This window comes from Amblyomma maculatum, chromosome 10 (assembly GCF_055883805.1).
Source record: "Amblyomma maculatum isolate TAMU_Amacu chromosome 10, ASM5588380v1, whole genome shotgun sequence".
Classification (NCBI taxonomy): domain Eukaryota; kingdom Metazoa; phylum Arthropoda; class Arachnida; order Ixodida; family Ixodidae; genus Amblyomma; species Amblyomma maculatum.
In genome coordinates this window covers 172,870,199-172,897,029 of record NC_139353.1, presented here as the reverse complement: position 1 = coordinate 172,897,029, position 26,831 = coordinate 172,870,199, and the positions used below count along the sequence as shown (strand labels likewise).

Below are 26,831 nucleotides of genomic sequence, written 5' to 3'. Positions count from 1 at the left end.
TCGTCCCCGCGGGAACCACCGCTACCGTTAACCTGCAGTGATAGGTTCACGAGGTGGCTGATGCTTCTTCTGGACATAACGGCGAAGTCGATCGCAAAACCGCTCATCACACTCTGGATAAGCCGCTACGGCGTTCCTTCCACCATTACGACTGATTGTGATAGTTAGTTTGACTCAGCATTATTTGCTAACCTATCTCGGCTCCTCGGCATCAACCACATTAAGACGACCTCTTACCACCGTATTTCAACTGGTATCATTGAGCGTTTTCACCAGCAGCTGAAAGCTTCGCTTATGGCGTCCGCTTTCCCTGCACCATGAATTGAGCGCCTTCCCTTCGTCCTGCTTGGTCTTCGCACCGCACTTCGCAGTGACGCTTCCACCTCTGCACCAGAGTTAACGTTTGGCACCACTCTTCATGTCCCTGGCGAGTTCTTGAAATTCTCGCCGCCCACGCCTCCTGACGTCACAGATTACGCCTGCCGACTACGTAGCGCTGTTGGCAATGTCATTCTACCACATCAGCGCCAATATTCCCGTCGTATCTACGTTGCCCCGGACCTACAGCGGTGCACACACGTCTTCGTTCGCTACGACGCTGTACGTGCACCCTTACGGCCGCCATACCAGGTGCTCTGGCGTGCTCTTAAGTACTTTCTACTGCGTATCAACGGCCGGGAGGACACGATCTCCGTTGATCGCCTTAAACCCGCCTACTTTGACTCAGATGTCATAGCAAATTGTGCCACTGCAACCCCTCCCGATCATGCATTTTCTCTCCGCGTACGGTTCACAGTCCCAGTGTCCGCTTGTCGCCATTCCCCTTCGCTCATGGCTTCATCGCTAGAGGGGGGGGGGGGGGGCGTGGCGTGCCATCGTTGACTCGGCGAAGAAGACGGCAGTCTCAGCACCGCTGCCAGGCACGCGCAGTTCGTACTACGTGGCTACACGACTGAATGCCGGCGGTTCACTGTTCCGTTTCCGCCTGGCACGGCGGGTCCTGCCAAAACTATGTTTGTGGAGACCCGATGACGTGTGTCTGTGGTTTATCTCCACAGGCTACCAGAGTACATTGATCTGTGTGTATTATGTACTATTTAGTGTAACAGGTGCTGCGAAGATTTGTTTCTCAAACGTTCGAGCATTTCTCTAAAGCGAAATGTGCTCATTACCACTGTTACGGATGTGCAGAATGACTCAACAGAAAAAAAAAAGAAGAAATGAAATACATATATGGGTTTAACACGCCATGCGACATCAGCTATATGACGGATGATGTAGGGGCGGGCTTCGGTGTCGTTGACCATGTGGGACTGTTTAACGTGCCGTCAAATCTCACAGCCGTGGAGCGCCTTTCGAAATGGCCGGGATCAAGCCCCCCGTTTGGAAATCAGCAGTCGAGCGCCCTACCACTGAGACACCGCGACAGAGGTTTAACCGCAGCAAAAACTAAAGTACTCGTATAACTCTATCGTGGATACAGAGGCTAGTTCAAACTGAATTTCGCTATGTAGCAGTCTGTGGTCGCATGTTTCAGTAGTTGCGGTATTCCAAACAGAAACGGGAATAAACGATTGTTGAGCATTAAGTTTTATTGACAGCAGCAACCTGTTTTGCTTTGACACGGCACCTAACGACAGCAGCGCTTCGTTTGAGACACCGCTTGCCAAATAATCTCAAGCGCCGAAGACCGCGACTGATGACGTCCTTTCTAGCGTGATATATGGACAAGTATTTTTTAATGGAGCGTGGGGTTCTTTTGCGAGAGGTAAGCAAAAGCTCACAGTAAATCACTGCTGGCTGGCATGCGACGCGAAGAGGCATCCACAATGGGTTCGCCACTATGCCGCTAGGTGGCGACTCTGCTCGATCTCGAGGCCAATTCTGCTGTGAGTTTTCTACAGCATGAGAAGATAAACGATCACTGTTATGATTTGTTAGTTAACGGCGTGTGTAAGCCGGTTTAGCATGCGAGTGAATTTCATCGGCAGCAAGCAGTTCATGGTGATGCGAGGTCTTCGCTATAATGAGATGTCGAGCTCACCCTCATTGGCAGCTGAAAGCATTGTTTATTTTGCAAATAAAAAGCACATTTCATGACCGAAGAAACACACTCGCACTTGACACGAACAGCAGGCAGCGCGTCTTTAGATACGAAAAAATGGCGGCAATGTTTGCGCTTTCAAGTGGATTCGCAAAGTGAACATGAGCGAAATCGCTAAATCAGCCTGCGCCATGCGCGAAGATGTTAGCGCTTAGAAGTGCGTTACATTAGTGCTGACTAGAAAGGATAGAGTTTTTCCGCCTGCCGCTTCTTTGCAGGTCATGAGTGACAACAAGGCCTCCAAATTGTGTGCAACAACACAAATATCAAGGCGCAGATGCATACCGCAGCTTCAGTGCGAAGTCTGGCTGCGGCGACGCAAGCGTTCCATATCTACAGCGCGATAAACGGGACAAGAGAACACAATAACGACAAACACAGCGCTGACTGACAACTGATTTTTATTGCTTGTCCAACCGGTATATATACCTCACTGGAAGGCAGAGATAGAAATCAAGACACAGATCATGAGTACACATAAAATTCAAACTCCTACAGGGTCGCATTAACATTCGCATTCGAGATAAGCTGTTTCTTTTTTTTTTGATAATGCCACAGATGGTGCACTTATACAACTTTCCGAGAGCCTCGCTATCATTTGTGCTTCCACCACCTCTCTAGTCTCCGAGAATGTAACTTGGCAGAAGCACGTTGCGAAATTTCTGCAAGGTAACTTGAAGGCGTTGACTATTGATGACCCGTTTAGAGTAAGAAGATCGGACGAAGTCATTCAGTTTCTAGAAGGGAACTGCAGCAAAAAACTTCAAGGATTTTCCATAGATATAAAAGATTTGTACTACACGATACCCCAGGAAGAGATTTTGTCGTCGGTAAATGATCTTATTGATGCGAATGGTTCCATAGCATTCCACAATGAGTGCGGGATGTCAACAGGTAGTTTCTTTGAATTGCTGTCTGTTTACCTAGAATCCACATTCACTGAATGGAATGGAGATGTATACATTCAGAGAAATGGAATTTGTATTGGTTCCTGCCTTGCACCTGTTCTTAGTGATGTGTTCCTGGCATCGCGCAATAGGATTTTGAAAGAATGCCTTGAAGGGTGATGTGTTCGTGGAATTTTTAGGTTTGTAGATGACTACTTTGTGTTTTTAGAATGTGACAACCTCGATTTCGAGCAGCAATTCCGTCATGTTTTTTCAGTGTTCTTAGAGCATCTTAACCCTATGGTCTTAACGCACGAAGTGCCTGAAAATGGTTTTATTAAGTTTTTAGATTTGTCATTTCACTTCACCTCATCCCATGTTTGTTGGGCGTTCGAGCCGCGCGGTCAAAAACCGATTCTTCCATATGGCATCTGTTCATTCAAAGCTCGTAAAAAGAGCCATTGTTCATTCAGTGTTTTACAATGCTGTAAAAAAGACATGTCAGCACAGGCTGGAACTTAGCTTCAAAAACCAAGTGTGCCGCCTCACACAGGCCGGTTACCCTTCTGACGTTCTGACTTCTGTGGCAGAGAAAGTAAAGAAAAAAGTGAAAGCTGAGATGAAAGGCGAGAAAACACCAGATAAAAAGAAGATGAAGTTTGCTGTGGTGCCATAACCTGAGAAAGATTGGCAAGCATGCCGGAGTCGACGTTGTCTTTTCGGCTCCTAACCGACTCTCGAAAGTGGTCAAAAAAGGTAATTCGGCTAACGATGAACCAAGCGGCTGCAGAAAAAGACACGCCAAAAATTTGTGAAGTGCCAGGAAGGTGTAATCTATTCCCCGCCGCTATCATGTGGGAAGAGTTAAATGGGCAAGACTGGCCGATGTCTTAACGAAAGATTAAAAGAACATTATTATAACGTTACGCATGTCCCTATTACCGGTCACGTGGCTAAGCACTGCAGCAGCTGCAAGGAAGGTGACGAAGGTGACGATAGGAGTGCCTGCCAACCGTTGTACAATGAGTGTATGATATTAGGAAGCCATCGTGGTGGAAGCACAAATGATAGCGAGGCTCTCGGAAAGTTGTAAAAGTGCACCATCTGTGGCATTATCAAAAAAAGAAACAGCTTATCTCGAATGCGAATGGTAATGTGACACTGTAGTAGTGTGAATTTTATGTGTACTCATGATCTGTGTGTCTTGATTTCTATCTCTGCCTTCCAGTGAGGTATATATACCGGCTGGACAAGCAATAAAAATCAGTTGTCAGTCAGCGCTGTGTTTGTTGTTATTGTGTTCTCTTGTCCCGTTTATCGCGCTGTAGATATAGAACATCGTCACCAACTCGCCCAACAACTGACCTTGTCGAACGAAAGCGTACACTCGCTGTAAGGAGTATCATGCATCGGTGCTCAAGCTATTCCCTCTGTTATAATAGCGGATACAGAAACGTTTGTTGCGTTGACGAAGGAGAGTAAAAGTGTCCTTAGCTTGCAAAGCATTAAATATAAAACGCCGACGATTATTTCCTAGAAATTGAGATAGAATACTGCCAGCCAGTCGACGCAGAGTATACCCATGAGAGTATCAATTATATACTGAGACATGATGACGCAGTGGCAGGGGTCTTCTGTTTTTGCTGCTAAGTGCCCGCCTTAAAGAAGGCAGCTGGAGCCGAGTTGCAATCTCTTTGCGAATTTCTGCAACACAGAGGGTGCGGCCTCCTCCTCCAGACCTGAGGAGGAGGCCGCCATTCACATTGACAGTTCTTTCTCGTACTGTGTCATTGAATTCCCGTTCTATTCCAGTATCCTCGAACTCGCACGGCTGCGGTTCGGACAAAAACTCGCAATTCAGTAATGTGACGGCAGTCCGGAGCGCTGCTAAATGTCTGTGCATTGGGCTCTCGTCACGAGGCGGTGAGACGGCGAGGTGCGGCGTCTCCGTCGCGGCTTCCGTGCTCGAGCTGGTCGGCCGAGTACTGCTCTCCGCCCAGGTCTCCACCTCCGGGCAGAGGGTCGCCGGGGTTCAGGGACCGGCGCAGTCCCGCATTGAAGTACACGTACCGGCTGCTCCACAGTAGGGTCAGGTACCACAGGCTGCAGACGCCGCCCAGGGCCGACACCGAAGCCGTGGTGTAGAAGAGCCCTTTCACGCTGCTACGGACCTGCGAGCGCAGACGAAGGATAATATTTTATCTGCTTTACAAATGCCGCCTTAAGCTTGACAGAGCTCCGAACACATCTGGAAGGGGATAAAAACAGCGCGAAACAAAGACGTGACCACGCAACACAGGCGCTGACTAGCAACTGTTGTTTATTTACGAACAGAAGGAATTCATAGTCACAAAAGATGAGTTAGGAATGTTGAGATTCCTTAACGCAGAATAATTGCGTGGGATAAAATTTTAAGCTTTCAGCAAAATATTTTTGGGTTTCTTTGTTTGAAAAAAAGAAAAAAACAGCAGGCACATCACTGTGGACGTCAAAAGTGACGAAATGGATGGAAACGAACCGAGAAATCACGGATGAGAGAGTTCTTCGAAGTAGGCGAGTTCCTTCTTGATCAGCGTGATGGACGGTATGCTTACAAAATCTTTTGGCTTGCACCAAACATGTGCGTGAAGCCTAACCTTGACAAGGCAGAAATAGCCTCGCTGGTGAGGAGTGCGGCCTCGAAGGCTATTGCGACAAAGCAGACATTGCGGAAGGTATTGACGCCTTACTAAGAGAAGCGCATCAACATCAAGATGGTTTAATCTGCTTCATTCTGCAGTGGACTGAGCAATCGAACAAAACTGCAAAATGTGTAACAGCCGCAACGTTGTGTGAAGATCGACCTGGCATAATCTGTAAGAAAGAGCGATGACCTTAAGGATGGCCAACCCTTTGGTGTCATGTAGGTACCTTCAACGCTCTCTAGCACCCTTGCCAGTTCAGGACGCTTTCCTGGTCCGCAGGACGTGTCTGAGTTCCTAAAAGAGCTGAAAGGAACTTGATGACAGTCGCGGAACAAATGCTTCCTCCTTTCTGGAGCTGATGTTCTTCTATTTGAAACCAACCTATCTCAGCTATCAACTGGACATGCAGAAGGAGGGTGTTTGCACTGGGAATTCTTCTCCAAAGAAATTAACAGGATATTTTCAGCGACTTAAAAAGATTTTGAAACAATTTCTGAGACACTGAAACCTCCCATGGCTGCACACTTGAGCCAACACAAATTTAAAGGGCCCATCGGCTTGGTCGATACCAACCAGAGAAAAGTTGACTGATAATCGTCAAGTTCGCACACTACAAGGACAAACGGCATATCATAGATAAGGGCTACAAGTTTAAAGACACGCAGTATGTTGCTCGCCAAGATTTTTCTTTCCCAACGCGCCTGGCTAGGAAAAGACTGTTATATTTCGCAAAGTCGGAGGGCGGGTCGTTTAAACTAAGAGTCGATAAACTGCTCATGAACAATAATGTGTATATGTACGACGCTGCTTCCGACACACAATGCACCCAATAGCAAAAACGAAGAGCGGTTGTACGCAAGGCAGACTATCATACAGAGACTTCATGCGGCGGCATCCCTTCGCTTTCCATATCATTTACTAACATACGTAGCATCCTCCCAAAGCGCACCGAACTCTACTCGTATCTAGAAGATAATAAGACTGACATCATAACTTTAACAGAAACGTGGCTGCACTCGGATATAACTAACGACGGAGTCTTACCTGATTCACCTGATTTTGTTATTTACCGCAATCACAGAACTAATAAAAGGGGTGGTGGCATAATGATCGCCATAAAACATCACATCCCTTCCTTTCGTGTCAGCATTTCGTCCCCTCTAGAAATTTTATGGGTTTGCATCACGTCCTCATCCCTTAAGTCCCTTCTTGGTATATGCTACCGACCACCAGACAGCTCAGAAAGTTTCGTAACAAATCTGTATGCTAACCTCTCAGATATAAGAAGCAACTTCCCAAAGGCCGACATGTATTTATTCGGTGATTTTAATTACCCGAATATTAACTGGAATACCTGAACTGCATCGGCACAGGACCCGGTTAATTTCATTGAACTAACATTAGACTTTTCTTTAACTCAACTTTTTTCTAAACCTACGCGCCGCCTTAACATTCTAGACCTTGTTTTCACATCGGCTCCAGACAATGTTAGCCCGATCTCCCTCACGGATGGTTTCATAGATCACAAACTGCTCCATTTCACTATAAAAATGCCATCCCGCCAACGCAACCAACATCAGAAATACATCTTCGACTATAACAGAGCGAACTACGATGCCATTAACCTCGGCTTACAAACTTTCTGCGATTCCTTTCTGCAATTCTTTCCTAATCAATCTGTTAACGAAAACTGGTGTCAGTTCAAAGCTAAACTCACGCAGTTAATGAACACCTATATACCCCGCATATGTTTGCGTGCTAGCTCATCTAAGCCGTGGTACCACAAGAATCTTCGTACGCTGATGAACAAAAAAAAACGACTTTTCAAAACAGCTAAACGGCTCAGAACACCCGAATCACGGGAAAAACATAAAAACGCCGATAAAGAATACTGTTTGGCCATACGGAAAGCTAAGCATAAGTTCATGGCTCACGATTTGCTATCTCTCCTTAAGAACAATCCAAAAAAAAATTTTGGAAAACATTATTACCTTCCGAAACTTCTTCAGATTTTACATTGATCAATGAGGCTGGAGATCCCATTGCTCCAGATGAACGCCCTCAGACTTTCAATAACCCTTTCGCCAATATGATTACGAAGGAAGATTATTCCAATATTCCATCGGCACCTGAATATGATTATGACTACATGAGCCCAATAGACGTTACTGTTGATGGTGTTGCGACATCGATTAACAATCTAAGAGTAACTACTTCATGTGGTGTTGATGGGATGAATTCAAATATTTTGAAACATGCTGTGGCTCATTCCAGCGTCATACACACTCATATATTTCGCCAATCCCTTTCAACAGGAGAGATACCATACGAGTGGAAAATTGGAAAAGTTATTCCAATTTTCAAATCTGGTGACCGAACTAATGTTGCTATCACCCAATATCGCTGACGTGTATATCTTGCAAACTTCTCGAGCACATCATTGCACCTAACACGGCACTACATTTAGAAGGCAACGGTTTCTTCTATTCACAACAACATGGGTTCAGAAAAGGGTTATCATGTGAGACACAACTACTCGAGTTTACTAATGAGCTGCTTCACGGTATGGACGAAAAGCTTCAAATCGACTGTATATTCCTCGACTATGCTAAAGCCTTCGACCGCGTTCCACACTGTCGTTTAATCGCGAAACTCTCATCCTTGCACCTTGATTCATTAACAATTTCTTGGATGAGAAACTTTTTATCATTTCGTAAACAATTCATTTCTGTTGATAACAATTCGTCCCCTCTAATTGATGTAACATCAGGCGTACCGTAAGGTAGTGTAATGGGCCTTTACTGTTTCTTATTTTCATCAATGACCTACCGTTAAGCATCACCTCAACACTCAGAATGTATCCTGACGATTGCGTCATTTATCGGAAAATCCGCTCTGCTAATGACCACATCGTCCTTCAAGAAGATCTACACCGCATTAATAACTGGTGCGCATCATGGCAAATGTCCCTTAACACTGATAAATGCCAATTAATGACATTTAGCCGTAAACAAACTATTCACCGTTTCACTTACTTCCTTAATCACAGTCCAGTCACCCTTGCGTCGTCATACAAGTACCTTGGCGTGCACTTTTTACCAAATCTCTCATGGAAGACCCCCATAGAAAAAATTACTACCAAAGCTAACCGTACATTAGGTTATTTAAAACGTAACCTCAGAGGTGCACCTTCTTCCATGCGGCAGTTGGCATATCAAACATTCGTCCGCCCTCAACTAGAATACGCATCTTCCATTTGGTCACCCCACCAACATTACTTAATTCATTCCCTAGAGCGCTTACAAAATCGTGCCGCTAGTTTCATTTCTCGCCACTATTGCCGACATTCCAGTATAACTAACATTAAAGCGTCGTTATCCCTTCCATCCTTAGAATCTCGCAGAACAATAGCACTTATCTGTCTCTTCCATAAAATTGTTTATAGCCATCATTCCTTCACACTACCTCTCACAAAACCGGCCCGCACATCTCACCCATTGCATAATCCCCTCAGTTTTAAACGCCTTTCGGGAAGAACCACTGCATTCAACTCATCAGCCCTGCCCCGTGCCATCATTTATTGGAATGGTCTTCCTGACAACATTGTTCACACTTCAGATCATGTTATTTTCAAAGAAAAAATAAAGAACATTTTGTTCTGAAGTGTGCTGTTACTGAAGTGTTTTCTATAGCGTGCTTTTCAAATTTTGTTCTCTTTTCTTGTGTTTGCCATTGTATAACGTTAACGTTTTGAAAATAACGATGTTAAAATAACCATCTTCTACCTGCTTCTGTTTCGCACAACAGTTATGTAACCCCCTCTACATAATACTCCCATCGGAGCCCGTGAGGTATTTGAATAAATAAATAAATAAATAAAAGTTAACCAAGGAATCACCTAATGACAGGCAAATCCGTTTCCTTAACCCCAGACTATTCCTTTTCCCAGAGCACGTTTGCTGGTGGTATGAGTTACGCTCACAGAAGAAGCTTCTTCCATTCACCTCGTCACATTCGAAGCTAATGAAACTAGGCATTGTCAAGACTGTCACGAGGAGCGCCGTCGAGAGGTCTTGCCAGAATGAAGCTAGCTCCAGTCTATGCGCCCAGGTACAGAGGCTGAAATCAGCAGCCTCCCATCTGCTGCAGAGCCTCGCCGAAAAGTTGCTGAGTGATCTACGAGGGAACTGTACACCCAAGACTAGTGGTCGCACTGAGGTGAAGACAGCCGTCCCATACGTTGATTGATTCTCGCACAGGCTGATGTCGGCAAAGCAGGAGTGCGTCTCGGCCTCTAACAAACGTGCCCGACTTTGCCAGCATACCACAGAAGAGAAAGGCTCAGCGTTCTAAGAAGCCCCGCCGGGATGGCGCAGTGGTTACGGTGTTCCACTACTGTGCCCAAAGATGCGGGATCGAATCCCAGCCTCGATGGCCGCTTTTCGATGGAGGTGAAAAGCAGGGCGCCCATGGGCTGTGTGATGTCAGTGCACGTTAAAGTACCCCAGGAGGTGTAAATTTCCGGAGTCCTCCACTACGTTGGCTCGCATAGCCTGAGTCGCTTTGGGACGTCAAACCCCACAAGCCAAACCCAGCCTAAGAAGCACCGAGGTCTTTTTGTTCCATGCAAGACTAAAGTAGGCTATCCAATCGTGCGGAAGATGTTATGCGGGCCAGACCGGCCGTTGCAACAACCGGTTGTTGGAACACAGAAGAGACCTCAAGATTGGAATCGGAAACAACATGGCAGTACATCGTGCCTCATGCCGCGGTTGTCGTCCTGCCCCAGATAAGTGCAGCGTCATTAGATAATACGACGGACGCACATGCGAGATATTTGAGGCCTTGGGCATTCTTAAGATAGGTGATGATTGTGTAAGCACCGCGTCCATCCTGCTCGAAAACCTTTTTTATCCGTGATTTGTCGGTTCGTTTCCATTCCTTTGCTACTTTTGACGCCCACAAGGATGCGCCTGTTATTTTTAAAATGAAGAGACAAAAAACATTTTCCTGGCCCTTTTAAACGCATATCACAAGCGCTTATTTTGCATTAAGGAATCCCAATCTTTTACAGACTGATAGCAGCCCTACTCGTTTTTTTGCGAAAATAAATTCTTTCCGTTCGTAAATAAACATAAGTTGCTAGTCAGCGCGCCTGTGTTGTGATTCACGTCTTTGTTTTCGCGCTATTTTTATCACACTCTTTCAGGCACCAGTTAGCCCGCCAAAATGCTAAGTACAGTTGGCGTAACAAGTAGTACACGGTGTAAACTCCACTTTCATAAGTGCACAGGCAGAAGAGATGAAACACTTAACTGCCTCTCTGGTGCGTCCTATTTTTCTTGTGTTGATCTCAGATCTGGCTACTGGCTAATTCCAATAGCCTTTCAAACAAGAAAAAAAAATCAGCCTTTGTAATTCCAGACGGAATGTTTGAGTTTAATGTTATGCCATTCGGGCTGCGCAATGGGCCTGCCACATTTGAACGATTTATGGATACAGTTGTACGCGGCTTGAAATGGGACATTTGGCTTTGCTATCTGGAGGATGTCGCCATATTTGGGAAGTCCTTCCAAGAACACGATCGCTTAGTACGCGTTTTGAATTGTCTACACAACGCCGCCCTAATTCTAAATTTGAAAAAGTGCCGCTTTGGAGAGCGCCAAGCGCTGGTGCTTGAACACCTTGTCAACCGTGACGGTGTAATGCCGGATCCCCAGAAAACTGCCGCTGTTGAGTATTTTAAACCCCCGCAGACAGTGAAGGAGTTGCACAGTTTTCTAGGGTTGTGTTCGTATTTTAGACGCTTTATACATCGCTTTGCTGACGTTGGTTACCCATTGACATGCCTTCTCAATAAAAACTCCACTTTTGTCTGGACACTAGACTGCGACGTGTCATTCCGTCAACTGAATTTTCTTGTAATATTGAAACCCATCCTACGTCACTTTGATCCTGCTGCAGTGACAGAAGTTCACACGGACGCTAGTGGAATCGGTCTCGGTGCAGTCCTTGTCCAACGGCACGATGAACGAGAGCATGTTATCGCGTACGCAAGTCGTACCCTGAGCAAGCCGGAGCGAAACTACACAGTCACCGAACAGGAATGCCTGGCTGTAGTTTTCGCTGTGCAACGTTTCCGTTCATATTTGTACGGACGGTCGTTTGCTATCGTAACTGACCATCATTCACTCTGTTGGCTGCGGAACCTTCGAGACCCATGTGGTCGCCTCGCACTCTGGGCCCTCCAGTTACAGGAATATGACTTTGCCGTGGTGTGCAAAAGCGGGAGGCGTCATGCAGACGCAGATTGTCTTTCTAGAGTGCCACTGGCCACGACTGGACCTGACAGTGACGATTTCGACAATTATATATCGACCCTCGAGCCAGCGTTCCCCGACACGAATGTTTACAAAACGGAAGAGCAAAATGATAGCAGTCTGCAGCCTCTCTTTGCCGCCGCCAAAGCCAGCGTACCTACAAGCCGTTTTTGTGTGCGTGATGGCCTCCTATGGAAAAAGAGTTATTCGCCTATCAGCTAGCGATACCTACTCGTAGTTCCCAAGACGCTTTGCACGGACGTATTGCGTGTTATGCATGATGATCCAGCTTCTGGGCATTTGGGATTGGTTCGAACACTCCATCGTGCTCAAGAAAGCTTTTACTGGCCCAGAATGCGCTCGACGATTGAACAATACGTTGCCAGTTGCAAGTAATGTCAACGCCACAAACGTCCAACTGCAACTCCATCTGGCTTGCTGCAGCCCGTGAAGACACCGACAGCTCCGTTTGGTCAAGTAGGCATTGACCTCGTAGGTCCGTTTCCGAAGTCCGTGGATGGAAATCGCTGGATTGTAATCTGCGTGGACTATCTCACACGTTACTGTGAAACCGCCGCTCTTACATCTGCTACGGCGCATCAGCTGTCACTTTTCTTGCTGCACTCAGTCGTCTTACGAAACGGGCCGCCACGAATTGTCATCACTGATCGGGGCCGACAATTCACTGCTGATGGTATTGCAGAGCTCATGCGTTTATGCTCCGTAACTTTCCGACACTCGACGCCACACCATCCCCAGACAAATGGCTTGACTGAGCGCGTCAACAGAACGCTTATCAACATGCTAGCCATGTATGTGGACGCAGGGCATAAGAACTGGGACACCATACTACCCTTTATCACGTATGCGTTTAATACCGCCACGCATGAGACGACTGGGTACGGTCCATTTTTCCTGCTCTATGCCAGACCGCCACGCTACTCCCTGGATACTATCCTGCCCTTCACAAGCCGTGAAGACCCCTGCCTGGCTGAGACCCTCTGTCTCGCCGAAGAAGCTCGGAGAATCGCCCGATTACGGTTTGGTGCTTCAAAAGAACGTTCTAAAGTGCGATACGATGCCAGTAACCAGCGGGTCACGTACTCTGTAGGTGATTTAGTCTGGCTGTGGCGTCCAATTCGGCGCCGTGGCCTACATCAAAAACTCTTGGCCCACTATGACGGACCATATGTGGTTGTCAAACGCATCAGTGACTTAACTTATGCAATAGCCCGCCTGACAGCATCGGGTCGCCGGTCTGCCAAGACCGAACTCTGTCATGTTGACCGCTTGAAGCCGTGTCAGCCTCGCACGACTCACGAACACGCCCAGAGGGCTTAGGCTGAGTAGGGGGGAAATGTCACGCCACGGACGACGAGGAAGGATTGTGATGGTCTGGGAGAAGAAGAGGAGAAAGCGTTGGTGCTTGGGGGCTAGTAGGCTTCACCTTATCTTACTGCCATATCACTGTAAATAAACACCCCTTTGCTATTTCATCGTTACAATATATTATTCCATTTCTCAGCTTTGACCATAACTAACAATACTATATTTTTGAAGACGATTTCTCAATGTGTAATTTTTTTATTACAATCTTAAGCAAATCGCTATCAAGCATAATATTTTGGCGGCGTTACAGAGAACACACATAGCAGCTTAGAGCTCCAGATTCTGCCTTAAATTAACAATAATGCCACGTGCCTAGCGCCGCGCGACTACCATGCTTGGTGCCGACGACGACGAAGTATGCTGAAGTATAAGAAAAAGGTCATGTGCAGATACGCGGGAACGAAAACCAATGAGGGTATGAAGGAGCGAGTTTGAAACCTCCAAATGCCTATTAAGCCTAGTGAGCGCCATTCTTTCCGTCGTCTTCCCGACACAGGAGGTCAGAGAAATCGGCCGGAGATTTGAAAGGGCTGGAGGCTTACCAGATTTAGAAATGAGAGAAATAAGTGAGGAAGTCCAGAACGATGGCGGAGATTCTTCTTCCCAAGCTGTGTTATAGAGGTTGAGAAGGTGCTCTTTTGCGTTATCGAGAAGATTGCGAAGAGCGGAGTAAGTGATTTCATCTTCACCGGGCGCCGACCGAATGGCGTTAGCAAGAAGTGCAGCTTCAAGCTCGCGCAGTGTAAAAGGGCTCCGCCTGGTGGCGCTATCCACACGGCACGGCTCAAGAGGCAGTGCCCTCTAGATCAGGGTGCCTTAGAACACGCAGCTACAAAAAGAAATTTAACAATGGAGATTACGCATGTGCTGTATGTAGTAACTCCAGTGAGACAATTGACCATATTATACTCGAATGTAATGGTATCCATCCGGAAGTTGATGCAGGCGCAATCACTGTTCCTGTAGCTCTGGGGTTTAGAGATAACAGTGGCCGGGTGAATAAATCGGCGGTGGAAACTAGCAAAAAACGACTGGAAGATTGGTGGCTTAAAAGCAGAGAAGTGACATAATGTTAGTAATGTAGGAGCAAAATTTAATAAATAGAATGATGGTTTAGTTAACCATTACAAATCAATAATTAAGATATAGGGAGAAAACTGATCATGATAGTGACTGCTACCACCCCGTTTCAAAGGGGACGCTCCTATATTCCATCCATACATCCATCCATCCGGCTTCTTCACGGGCTCCGTTCTTTTAGCCCCTAACACTTGGCAGACTCCGTCTGCTTAGAGACTCGCATCAAGCGATCCCTAAAGTTCCATGTTCAAGCTCCCAGGCATCCTGTACTGCAAGGTGAGGTATCTCAATCCGCTGCCCAGTGAAGCACGGAAACAATTCGTCTTGGCACTCGCAGAAATCAACTACCAAATATGGGTAGCGAGATGACGCGCTGCCTTCAACCCCAAGACGCCGTGTCTCCTCGAAGTGAAGAATAAGTGCAGAAATGAGCTTTGGTTCCACCTTCAGCGAGAAGTACGGCACCTTGACGCAAAGAAATTTTATGAAGAATAAGGGCACCCAATGATTATATTCAGAGAAGAGAATCGAAGAATAGAGGTCTCCTATTAGGAGTCTTGCTCGCGTCAGGCTTCGATCCGCCGGGACGACGCGCGGGCGGCGCATTGGCACTGCGAACCCGTCCCGGCGGAGCGCATCCAGATTTCATGAGCCCCTTGGCTGGGATAACGCCCGCTCCCCGAAACAAAAACCTCCCCACCCCTGTGGTGTGGGGGGCCTTGCCCGGGGTTGCCGTAGGATGATGATGGTTATTGGTTGAGGTTTGTACCCTCACAGGAGGGCTGCACCCAGTGCACCCTCCCCTCCATCTTACAAGGCAAGGAACCAGGTGATACCATCTTTACCAAGGTCAGGCCTTCGACCATCTAGCCAGGACTTCTAAGAGGACTGAAGCGGCGCCACGCCGCGCTAAGCCTACAGAAACGCAGACTGTCGGCATACATGACCGCAACCTGCATCAGCTGCAGGGGGCTGCTGCACCCGCCTCATCGCAGCCGAACCTCACCTATGCATCCCAGACGCGTGCCCCCGAGCCCGCATCTCAAGGCATGTCTGACCGTACCCTGCACCAGCCACAAGGGGCCGCACTCGCCGCATCACCGCCCACCCTCGTCCATACATCTCAGACGCGCACCCCTGAGCCCGCGTCTCAAGTGCCTCCGCCGCCGCCTCATGGCCCGCCATCTGCATCGTCTGCTTCAGACTCGCCTCTTCTCCATAAAGTGACGGCAGGCACCTCTTCTGACCCGCTGGATCTTACGGCTGCTTCACTTGACCCGACCATGGACTTGACTCCATCCCCGGATGACGGTCGGTGCCACTCGCAAGGCCGAGAAACCTGTCAGATTTCGCCTGAACGTAATATGCCCCCGCACCCGGCCTTACGAACTGATTAAATCTATAATCGATGCTGCCAACCTCTGTGAACGCTCCTGCAACGACCTCACCCTCGAGACCAAGCCAGCGCTGAACCTGGTCTTTCTGAAAACGCACTCTGATCTCACCTTCTATTGCATATCACCCACATCAACCGGTAAGAAAGTCCGTCCCTACCCTGTCAAACCTCCTCTGTCCTGCCTCGGTGTCATACATGGTGTCGAACGCGGCCTTTCGACCGCCGATCTCATGAGAGACAGCCGATATGATAACCGCGCGCATGTTGGGGTTCACCGAAACAGTGCATTTGCTAGTAATGTCATCCCCCGCACTCGTTACCTTCGTCGAGCAGCATTTCGATGGCGCCCTCACAAACCACGCGTTCCTGCATGTACGCGCTGTTTCGAGATTGGCCACCTGGCACTGTTAACGGCCCCATCTCCCCGCCGCCCTCTGTCCATCAGTGCACGCAGCCCTGGTGCTGCCGGACAAATGAGCATGCTACTTTTGCCCCTCTTTGCCCCTACTATAAGCAGAAAAACAAGGAGTGTGCCCAGAACGCCTACAAACAGTGTGTCAACCTTCGCCAAGCCACTCAGCCGGCTCCTTCGCAGCCCCCTATAAACGATCCTCCTCTTGCAGAGCATGCGTTCTATTCCCCTCCCGGTTCCTACGCAGCAGTAACACAGGCACCTTCCAAGCTTCAGCTTGCGTGCTCTCCCTCTCGTCAATCTCCGACGCGTTCGATTCCCAAGCCTCGTTACTCTCTCCAATCATCTCCACAGTCACTCGTTTCCCACTCGCCTCTCCTCCGTCCTTTATTAGGAACGCTTCATACCCTCGAGCTCTGTGTGGCTAGTTTGGAAGTGGCCATTCACCCCCTCAAACAAGATCTCAACAGCATCGATCGCTGCCTAGATAATCCTAAGCCTCGCATGGATCAGCTACTCACTACAATAGATTCCAAATTCTCAAACGTAGACAATGTTGTCGCTGACTGTCTGAAATACCAGTCTGTCCTTGAGCGCCGCCTCCAAAAGCATGAGGAAGCTACCACCCACATTGATGCCAAATTCAGTAGCCTCAATACTCACGTCAATGTTCAGTCCGAACGCATCCTTAATTTGATCTCCACCTTTCAGACTTCACTGCAAACCATCACGGATTCTCTTCCCCCTCCCCCAAAGAAGCGCGATGGCATGCCACAGCGCAATCATATTAGTTAGATGTGAACATGGATTACCTCAATACAATTCCGTGGAACTGTCGCAATCTCAATACTAACCGCACTCCATTACACCAGTATCTTGTGGCAGTAGGAAGGAGGAAAAGAAAAGCACGAAAAATAGTGTACAGTGTACACCTATACCAATAAAGTCCAGATCATGCTATCATATTTTTTTTAGAAAATTTAAAATTGTTTGGTAAGAAAGGAAGAACGCCGTGTCTGTCGGACTTCTCGCGGAGACATAACCCGTGCCGTGAGGGAAGGAAGAAAAGTGAGAGTGCAAGTGAAACAGGTCGCGTAGTGAAGGGCTGTGGAGTAATTTCTGCCACCTGGGGGATTTTAACGTGCGCTGACATCGCACAACACCGGGCGGTCTTCGACGGTTGTTGCGGCGCGCGTCTTTCTCTCTCTTCTTTTTCTTTCTTCTCTACTTTCTCTCTTCTGTGCGCACGAGGCAACGGAGAGCCCCGCCGAACGAAGTGGCGTCCGTGTGCTGTGCGATGTCAGCGCACGTTAAAGATCCCCAGGTGGTCGACCGTCGAAATTACTCCGTAGCCCTCCACTACAGCTCCTCTTTCTCTCTTTCCACTTTCACTCCCACCTTCCTCCCTTCACTTACGGCGCGGTTGAGGTGTCCACAAAGTGAGACAATTACTGCGCTTTTCCCTTCCTATAAATAAATCAGCCCCGCCGGGGTGATGCAGTGGTAAGACGCCCAACTACTGTGCCGGAGAACCCGCGTTCGAACCCGACTTCGGCGGCTGCGTTTCGATGGAGGCGAAACGAAGATCCCCAGATCCCCAGGTGGTCGAAATTACTCCGCAGCCCTCCACTACGGCTCCTCTTTCTCTCTTTCCACTTTCACTCCCATCTTCCTCCCTTCACTTACGGCGCGGTTGCGGTGTCCACAGAAAACAAGTGAGACAGTTACCGCGCCTTTCCCTTCCTATAAAATAAATCAGAGGCAACGGAGGGCCCCGCCGGGCTGGTTCAGCGGTAAGACGTTCGACTACTGTACCGGAGTACCCGGGTTCGAACCCGACCTCGGCGGCTGCGTTTCGATGGAGGCGAAACGAAAAGGCGCCCGTGTGCTGTGCGATATCAGCGCACGTTAAAGGAGGTGGTCGAAATTACTCCGTGGCCCTCCACTACGGCTCCTCTTTCTCTCTTTCCACTTGCACTCTCACCTTCGTCCTTTCCCCTTACGGCGCGGTTGAGGTGTCCAGAGAAACGAAGAGGCGTCGTGTGCTGTGCGATGTCAGCGCACGTTAAAGATCCCCAGGTGGTCGAAATTACTCCGTAGCCCTCCATTACGGCTCCTCTTTCTCTCTTTCCACTTTCACTCCCACCTTCCTCCCTTCCCATACAGCGCAGTTGCGGTGTCCACAGAAAACAAGTGAGACAGTTACTGCGCCTTTCCCTTCCAACAAATAAATCAGTTTTTTTTAAGAGGTGTCCAGAGAAAACAAGTGAGACAGTTACCGCGCCTTTCCCTTCCTATAAACCTACAACAGATTAAAAATTCGGTGGCTGGCTAACCCCCGCCGCAAACGGCGTTGACCTACCGTCCCAGCCCCGTAGGGCCTGGAACAGCTACCCTTCACCACCTCCCCTCTCCACCCTTCCTGGGCTTTGTCCCTCATAACCAGGTGACTTTCACTTTCCTTCCTCCCCGTGTCCACAGAAACAAGTGTGACAGATAGTCCGCCTTTCCATGCCTGTGTACCAATTACGAAAGGCACGCCTCAGAGCTCAAGAGGACTTTCACTCCCACCTTCCTTCCCTTACGGCGCGATTCAGGTGTCCGCAGAAAATAGTGTGACAGATGCTGCGTCTTTCCATTTCTGTGAACTAATTATAAAAGCCACGCTTCACAGCTCAAGTGGAAGGCGTGACCACGCATGGTACACACTGCAGATAATTCATGAATAATGCGAGCGCCCACACCAAACTGCAGGGTAACATCTGCAGTAACCGAGAATTCACACATTCACAGAAAAGCATCCTAATTTGATATAGTTTGCGTATATACAGCTAGTTCACCACGGTAAAAAAAAATTTCGCTGTTCAAAAAATGTCTCGAATGACATCGTTTCAGCATTAGGCTTTTTGGCGCCAGTTCCTGGGTTTTGTGGCGTCGTCGCCGTTGTCCCTCGTAACCAGTTGTCTGTAACTGTATATACAATGCTTGCCCAAATTCTTTACCTCAATCTATAGAAAAGCTGATGAGCTGCGCTCAAATTTCGCATTAGGAAGCAGCGTGATCGTCTCCAATTTGTTTTGTGTCATTTCTTTCACAGTAAAAAGAACATCAGAGCGTCCTAACGACTGAGCTACTAAGTAAACGGCAGGTGCTCGTTATCAGAAGGCTTACTTTGGGTTTACCACCCGGGTTCTACACGACGTCACCTGAAATTGCAGCTTCTCATGCTTCCGCATTATTATCACCGAGGACAGCCGCTGCCAATTTTCACCAGATTCGTAATTGCGATTTCTCTAAACATTATATTGCTCTAGACTCTAGAAAATAGTACAATACAAAAGAAGTTTACCATGCAGGAAGAGCTGGCTGTTGACAGCCGTTTGAGAGCACCTAAAGAGCCGCTCTTGTGGCATACTGAATGAGTCGCTGGAAGTTGACTGCTCTGCTAGTGGCCGAAAACGATTGTTTTTTTACCATTTCCTGCCACACCACGTGATTGCCATAACTTCCGCAGCGCGACGCAAATCACAACGAATAGCAATGACTGACATCCTTCTCGCTGTCGCGTCCAAGTTTTCGTGGAGCTGGGCCCCTATTTAGAGTTCGTATCACTTTCCGAAGCATTATTTTTGCCCCTTGTCACCCTCATCTGATTGGCGGAAATGCCGGAAGCGGAAGTGGCAGTGACTGAAATTACATCCGCTTCTGGTGATTCATCGAATGGCTGGACGCGAGAGCGGAAACAAAACTTCTGAAAACGACGCGAACTTTGATTACGTACCCTGCTCTAGTGACGCTTGAGAAAATAAGACAACGAATAGCTATATATGGCTGATCAGTTTCAAGAAGGCTAACGTGTAAATCACTTCATCCTTCATCATCATCATCAGCCAGACTGCAGTGGATACCATTGCAGGGGGAAGGCCTTTCCCATTTTCCTCCATTTAACCCGGTCCTGTGCTAGCTGCATCCACTTGACCTCTGCGAATTTCTAAATCTCATCCACACACCTAATTTCACTTGCTACGCTTACCTTCTCTTGGAATCCTATTGGTTACACTTGGAGAACATCAGTTACCTTCTCTTCGAACTACATGTCCTGCCCATGTACATTTCTTGTTCTTAATTTAGACTACAATATCAGCCACTTCAGTTATTTCTCTGACCCACTCTTCACGCTTCCTATCTCTTAACGTTACATCTAGCATTTTCTATTCCATTTGACGTTTTCAATTTGATTTGACTTCACCTAAGAATTTTAGAAAGCGATGCCCGTAGATATTTATTTCTTTAGTGTTCTTGAATGGTTCCCCGTACACTGGGCAAGAAAGATGCCACTCCGCAATGGTTTGCTCGAAACGTTATTCGGTGAACGAGTCAAGCACACCGGAAAGCGATACTGATACGTGCAGGCGAATAAAGGAGCAGGCGTAGCGCAAGGTGGGAAGTCAATAAAGCGGAGAAATTGGCTAGTTGGTCATGCCATGGATTATGTATCAGCGCTCCAGGAAAACATAAAAAGAATATAGAAGTACTGTACTTACAACCTAAATTTCATTTTGGAGTGGAACTGAAAGTATTGGTGCCGTGCGTCTCCACTATTACTGATTTGGAAGATATATTCATTCCGCTTCAGACGCAGTGGTGGCATTGACGTAGAACATTCGCCTCGCGCGTAAGATCATTTGTACCAGGGTGCCACGCAATTCTCCTCTGGATTGAAGTGAATGAATGAATAAAGCCTTTATTGAAGGGAAGGGATGGCTCTCGGCCGCTGTTTGGGTTCTTGGGGAGTTAGGAGGGATGGGAGTGTAACTTCGTCTTAACGGTTATTCAAGCTGTTGCTTGTTGCTTGCCATGCGGCCGATCTTCGCGCTGTAAGTCGACCTCTCTCACACTACTCGAAGCAGGCCGTTCTCACTGCCGTATGTAGCAATGGAGTGTTGTATTTCGGTGCTTGATATAACCTGACCTGCTAATGTGGGCATGTCGTCGTGTGGAATATGCGTAATTTTGTTTCTTCCTCGTGAAAACGATGGACATCGCCATATAAGATGTTCTAGGTCTGCTGTACACTGTTCCTGACAGTGCGTGCATATGTTGTGTTTGAGTGTTTCGTGTCTTCGGAGAGACCACTTGTCAAGTATGTGCGGTGTGTAAGCAGCGTTTGTTATTACTTTGTTGAGAAATATCTCTTGTGGTCGAGTGAGCCCTTTCGTGTCCTCAAACACCGGCGTTGGTGTCGCTTCATGTAATCTAAGCTTACTGTCGTGTTTTATTTTGGTGCGTACATAGTGCATCATCGATCTGCCAGGGGAGCCTTTAGTGAGCATTGTTTGGTAAGGATTTAAGTCTAACGGTTTAGGCATGGAGTTGGGGTGTGGGACATTGTACGTTTCAGCAAGCCCACCCGCTTGCGCGGCGGCCGCTTGCGCGGCTGCGCTTCCCCCGTCCGTGCCAGTATGTCCCGGTGTCCATATAATTTGAATTTCTGTTCCAACTTCCCGCATTTCCTTCAGCCTCTTTCTGATGTCCTTGGCCACTGCGTCGTCTGTAGTTGGTGCCGTCAGCTCTGCAATCGCTGCATTGATGTGGCTAAAATTCGATATTCATTGAAATTATCTTTTTTGGCTGCAGCGGTCGTAATGGTATTTATGGCTCCCCATATGGCAAGCAACTCGGAGTGTAAAATTGTTCCTCCAGGTAGGTGGCACGTGTGCTGTCCGTTGTGCTGAGGCGCTGGCACACACACCCATGCCACACTCACCCTTTCATTTCAAATTGCAGCGTCAGTGTATTGTATTGAGTGGTCTTGTGAGGGCAGTTCTCTGTGCTAAAAGTTGCCTAGCTACCACATTCCGCCTACTAATAGGTCGTTGTGGCCTTAGTGCGATTACCGGCGCCTCCCACGGGGGTGAAGTGTCTGTCCCCAGGGGCCTCGGAGCAATGTTGATTCGGTTGTCCCATGCCATGATCTGCTGCCCTTGGGTCGTGTTTTCCAGTCGGGATCGCATTCTTATTTTTGCTTCTCTTATAATGTCTTGTATGGGTGGTATGCTGACCAGCTTAAGCAGCTCTTCATTCCTCGTGTGCTTAGGAAGCCCAGTAATGGTGCGAAGAGTGACCCTGTGTAGCTTTTTGATGTCTTTAACGTCGCGATTAGAAAACTCATAGACAGGTGCCCCGTACAGAATCCTGCCGACAGCAACCGCTCTAGACAGTGTTTGGCACGATTTTTCCAGGCTCCACCGTATTTGTTTGAAATCCGGCGAATCATATGCAACATCGGGGTTCAGTTACGTTGCAATGTACGAATTAATCCATTTACGAGGACTGTTGCAACTAGAAATCTGTGCCCCCAAGATTTTTGTCTGCCCATTTGCAGACGTGATGTTGTGTTGTCCAAGATGCAGTGTAATCTGCTTTTTGGCGTTTGTAGAATTCTTGCCGTCTATGCTTATGAGTTGTATCCTTTCAGGTGAGAGCTGTAGCCCCAATGCTTCCAAGCTCTCAGTGAGGCTGAAGATTGCTGCTTGGAGCTCAATCTGCATGACTTCTTCATTTGGGTAATCCACTGCTTCTGTCCATATGTAGATGGTGAAGCGGGCCGAAGTGTCTCGCTCGAGCGCTTCTGCTACGCGGGTCATGGCCAAGTTAAAAAGCAAAGGCCCGAGGATAGAGCCCTGGGGCACGCCCCTATCCAAGTAATAGGTTCTGGGGCTCCATCCCGAAGCTTTGCCATGAAGCCTAATAGGTCTACTTTGAAGGAAGCTGCATATCCAATGTATGCTTTTTGGCTGGGATATCTTTTTGCTAATTCTTGTAGGATTACCTGTTGGTTTACATTGTCGAATGCTTTGCGCATATCAACCACGAGGATGTAATCTGGTGTGTTTGCGGGACCTGCGGTTGATTACCCTGCGGAGCAGCCAAAGGCAATCATGCGTGCCCATATTCGGACGGAATCCAGCCTGAGCTGGATGCAACCCAGGCTGTACATATTCGATATAATGCTGTATTCTTGCCGCTATCATTCGCTCAATCAATTTGCAGATAGTGGATGTGAGAGCTATTGGCCGTAGGTTCTCTGGTTTTGTGTGGTCCTTCCCTTATTTCGGTATGGGGTATATCAATGATAGCTTTAGTGCTTCTGGCACCACTCCGGATTCCCATGAATCGTTTATGATAGTTAAGAGCTGATCTTGGGTTTCGTCGCTAAGATTTTTGAGCTCCTGCCATGTTACTCCGTCGTGTCCTGGAGCCGATTTGTGTTTGCCGTGGACTAATGCTGCCAATAGCTCGCCAAATGTAAATGGTTTTTCAAGTTCCATCACTGTGTTGTCAATCGTGATCGCCGGCAATGGTGGCGTGGGTATCTTAGAAGCATGCGGGAAGAACTGGTGGATCACCTTTTCCTCGAGTGCAGCTGGGTTCTCGCGCAGGAACAGCTCTGCCAGTGGTGGTGCGCTTTTCTCTTTCCCCAGCAGGCTTCGTAGAATTCCCCACAGCTTTTTAAGGCCGGGTTTGCGTCCGAGCGTCGCACAAGTGCTGTGCCATGAATCTGTTTCGAGCTGTTGTTGGTACTCCTTGATGAGTCGATATTGGCGCTTAAGTCCCGGTGGCGCTTTCCTTTATATCTGTATTGTTGCGTAAGGATATTGACCTTTCTGTCGCGTTCGGTCCCTGGCCGGACGCCGAGCGCGGCCGGGCAGCGGGCAGGAAGGAACTGAGACTTGCCCTGATCCCGGCACGATAACAACAACCCTTTATTTCACGCGAACAGCATCTTATATAGCAAGCACACATGTGACCAGTGACGTCACGGACAGACAATGTTTCAGACGCGGCACAGGCGCTATCAGCACATCTCCCCTTTTCTCTGAAAAGATACATTGGCATTTGCAACAAACTTAGCACTGCCACCAACAAGGGATGAACACTTTTTAATGGATGCAACCAATGCTCAAAACAAAATAACAGTCAGTCATTGAACCCATATCGGTCTGGCGGTCGGACATGACGGCCAAATCGTGTTCTATATCCAGGAGGGCTAGTTTGTGGCAAGGGGGTATCTGATGGATCGGCAGGTGCCTTCGGTTTAGATGGATTAGTTTCCTGTTCCATTTCTACCCGACTATCATATGCCTGCGGAAACTCATAGCTACCTCCTCCTTCCTCGCAGTCATTCTGCTGGGAAACAGAGCGAACCAGGAATTTCCTGTTTCTTTCTAGAACTACACCCGTAGAAGTTCTAACTACATACGACCTCGGACGTTGTGCAGGACGTAAGACTCGCGCTTTCACTTTGCAGTCTGTCACCCATACTTCCGCTCCTGGTTTGAGGACTGGCAGCGGATGAGCCCTATGACGACTATTGAAGTACCTACGCTGCCGCTGTCGGATGGTTACATCGCGATCTCTGAATTTTTTTCGGGCTCACCTTCTGGGGCAGAAGGCTCTTGGGAGGGACAGGGACTGTTGTGCGTAGCCGCCTGCCCATCAGAAGCTCTGCAGGGCTTTTTCCCAGTGGCCCTGGGGTGTCCCTGTAAGCTGGCAGCGAAAGATAGGGGTCCTTAGCTTTTATAATCAGCCGTTTAATTGTTTGGACCATCCTTTCTACTTCCCCATTTGCCTGAGGGTATCTGGGGCTCGTCGTCACAGTGCGGAAGCCATAGTAACGAGCATAAGACTGGAATTCCTGAGATACGTTAACGCACTTCCTCACCAGATAAAGATTTGGCCATTCTGGTGTATTAATTGGCCGCATACTCCTATGAATATTCAATATGAGCGATGGAAGGGAAAAGGGTGTAACTTTAAGAGATACGGAGCGTGCAGAGTGCGTCAGGGAAATAAATCGCGTCAATGATATTCTAGTAAAAATGGAGAATACGCATGGACAGGGAATGTTGTGCGAAGGAACGAAAACCGATGGTCGCTGAGAGTTAAAATGTGTATTCCAAGGAAGGAAAGCGTATCAGGGAGCAGCAGATGTTAGGTAGGCAGATGAGGTTGAAAAGTTTGTAGTGCTCAAGTGGAAGCAGCTAGCACAGGAGCGGGGTTTTTGGAGGAATAATTGGAGGAGTGGATATGTTGATTTTCCGCCGCTAATCCCCGCGAAGAGATTCGTACCTGCAGGCAGGTGACCCTGTCGTAGCGGTAGAGGCGTGCGGCGCCTTGGGCGAGCGCGCAGAAGCACTGCCTGCCCATCGGGTCGTCCCTGCACTGAGCGTAGCGGTCAATGTAGAGCAGCACGTGCAGCACCAGGAAGGCGGCAGCAACCAGGCAAAGAACACCGCTCAGGCTGCTCAGCGCGAAGCTCACCACCTGCGTTAAACACGTCACATAAGCATATGCGACAAAGGCGCCCTTCCATCCTTTTTCATCTCTTATGTAACACCGACGCCCGTGTTTCATGACATGAACGCTCTCACTCGGCAGCAAGAAATATTTCTCAAGAAAGTAATGCCAAACTCAGCCTATGTACACTTGTCACCCGTTAATAATTATGAGGATTATTAACGATGCCCCCTTAACGGTGCGCACACTCCCAGACACCCTTAGAGTGAGTGGGGGTAGCTGTTCCGGTCGCAAAAAAGATGCCCTCTACCTGCGTGGCAAGGTCAGCTGGAATTCAACTTGGTGCTGTTTGGTGCCCAGCTTTCGCCGGTTCAATCCAGAGTAAGGGTTGGAATCAGAAGTAACAAACAAAGCAAACTTTGTACACAGCAAGAGACGATACAGAGAAATAAACAAACACTAAAATTGCACAGACGAGAGGTTCTCAGAAACACAAGCGCTAAGCATGCAACTACAGTGGTATCCAATAACACAGAGGCTTCACAATACAGTTGTTGTTGTGGCTGTAGGAAGAAGGAAAAGAAAGTGCACGGGCCTGCTACTGGCTCTGTAGCTGAGCCGCCACCGCTAAAACCCCTCAATAAACTAAAAGTAGCGCCAACATGTGAAGTCTGCCGCCCGCCTCCTCTCCTGCGCTCTCCTTCGTCGTTCGGCCCTCTCATTGGCCGAGCGCCGTCACGTGCGCGCGTGCACTTTTTTTTTTTTTTTTTGCTGGGCGTGCAGCTTCCTCCTTTCCAGCGGGGCGGGCGGCGAGCGCGCGGCACATATCGCCGTGTGTTTTGCTGCCACGCGGACTGCTACTAAATCGTTCCCGCTGGCTATTTAATTTTTTTTTTCAGGCATGTTGCGCTCTTTGGCCGGCGGCTGATAGAAGCACGGTGGTGAAGGCGAGTTCAGCCAACGCAGACATTGCGTACAAATGGTGTCACGCACTGGCAGTTGAAAACGGAACCGTTTCAGCGCAAAATATAAAAAAAAACTGCTACCACGCTTCTCAAGTTTACCGGTAGCTCACAAGTCAGTCAAAGCTGCAAAGACTCCACACAGACTGCAGCTTCCGCCGCCTATAGTTAATTTAATCTGCAGCTGAAGTTGAAAATACATGGAAGACAGCTGCTGCCGCACTTCTCAAGTTTACCGGCAGCTCGCAATCCAGTCAACGCTGCAAAGAAACCATACACAGACTATTCCAAAATTGT

General features: G+C 48.1%; 1 protein-coding gene across 2 annotated transcripts in view; it reads right to left on the bottom strand.

Moving 5' to 3' along the window:
• Nucleotides 1-889: 889 nt before the first annotated feature.
• The window catches only part of LOC146177952 (sarcospan-like), a 221,227-nt gene continuing 195,285 nt past the window's right edge, over nt 890-26,831 (bottom strand). The window contains exons 3-4 of one of the 2 annotated variants that reach the window (XM_084580673.1): nt 25,405-25,599; nt 890-5,162 (exon numbers count right to left, since the gene is read on the bottom strand). In XM_084580673.1, the coding sequence (XP_084436799.1) occupies nt 4,905-5,162; nt 25,405-25,599 (453 nt within the window). In that variant the 3' untranslated portion in view covers nt 890-4,904. The remainder of the gene's footprint in view (nt 5,163-25,404; nt 25,600-26,831) is intronic. The other variant, XM_084580672.1, reaches the window with a different exon arrangement.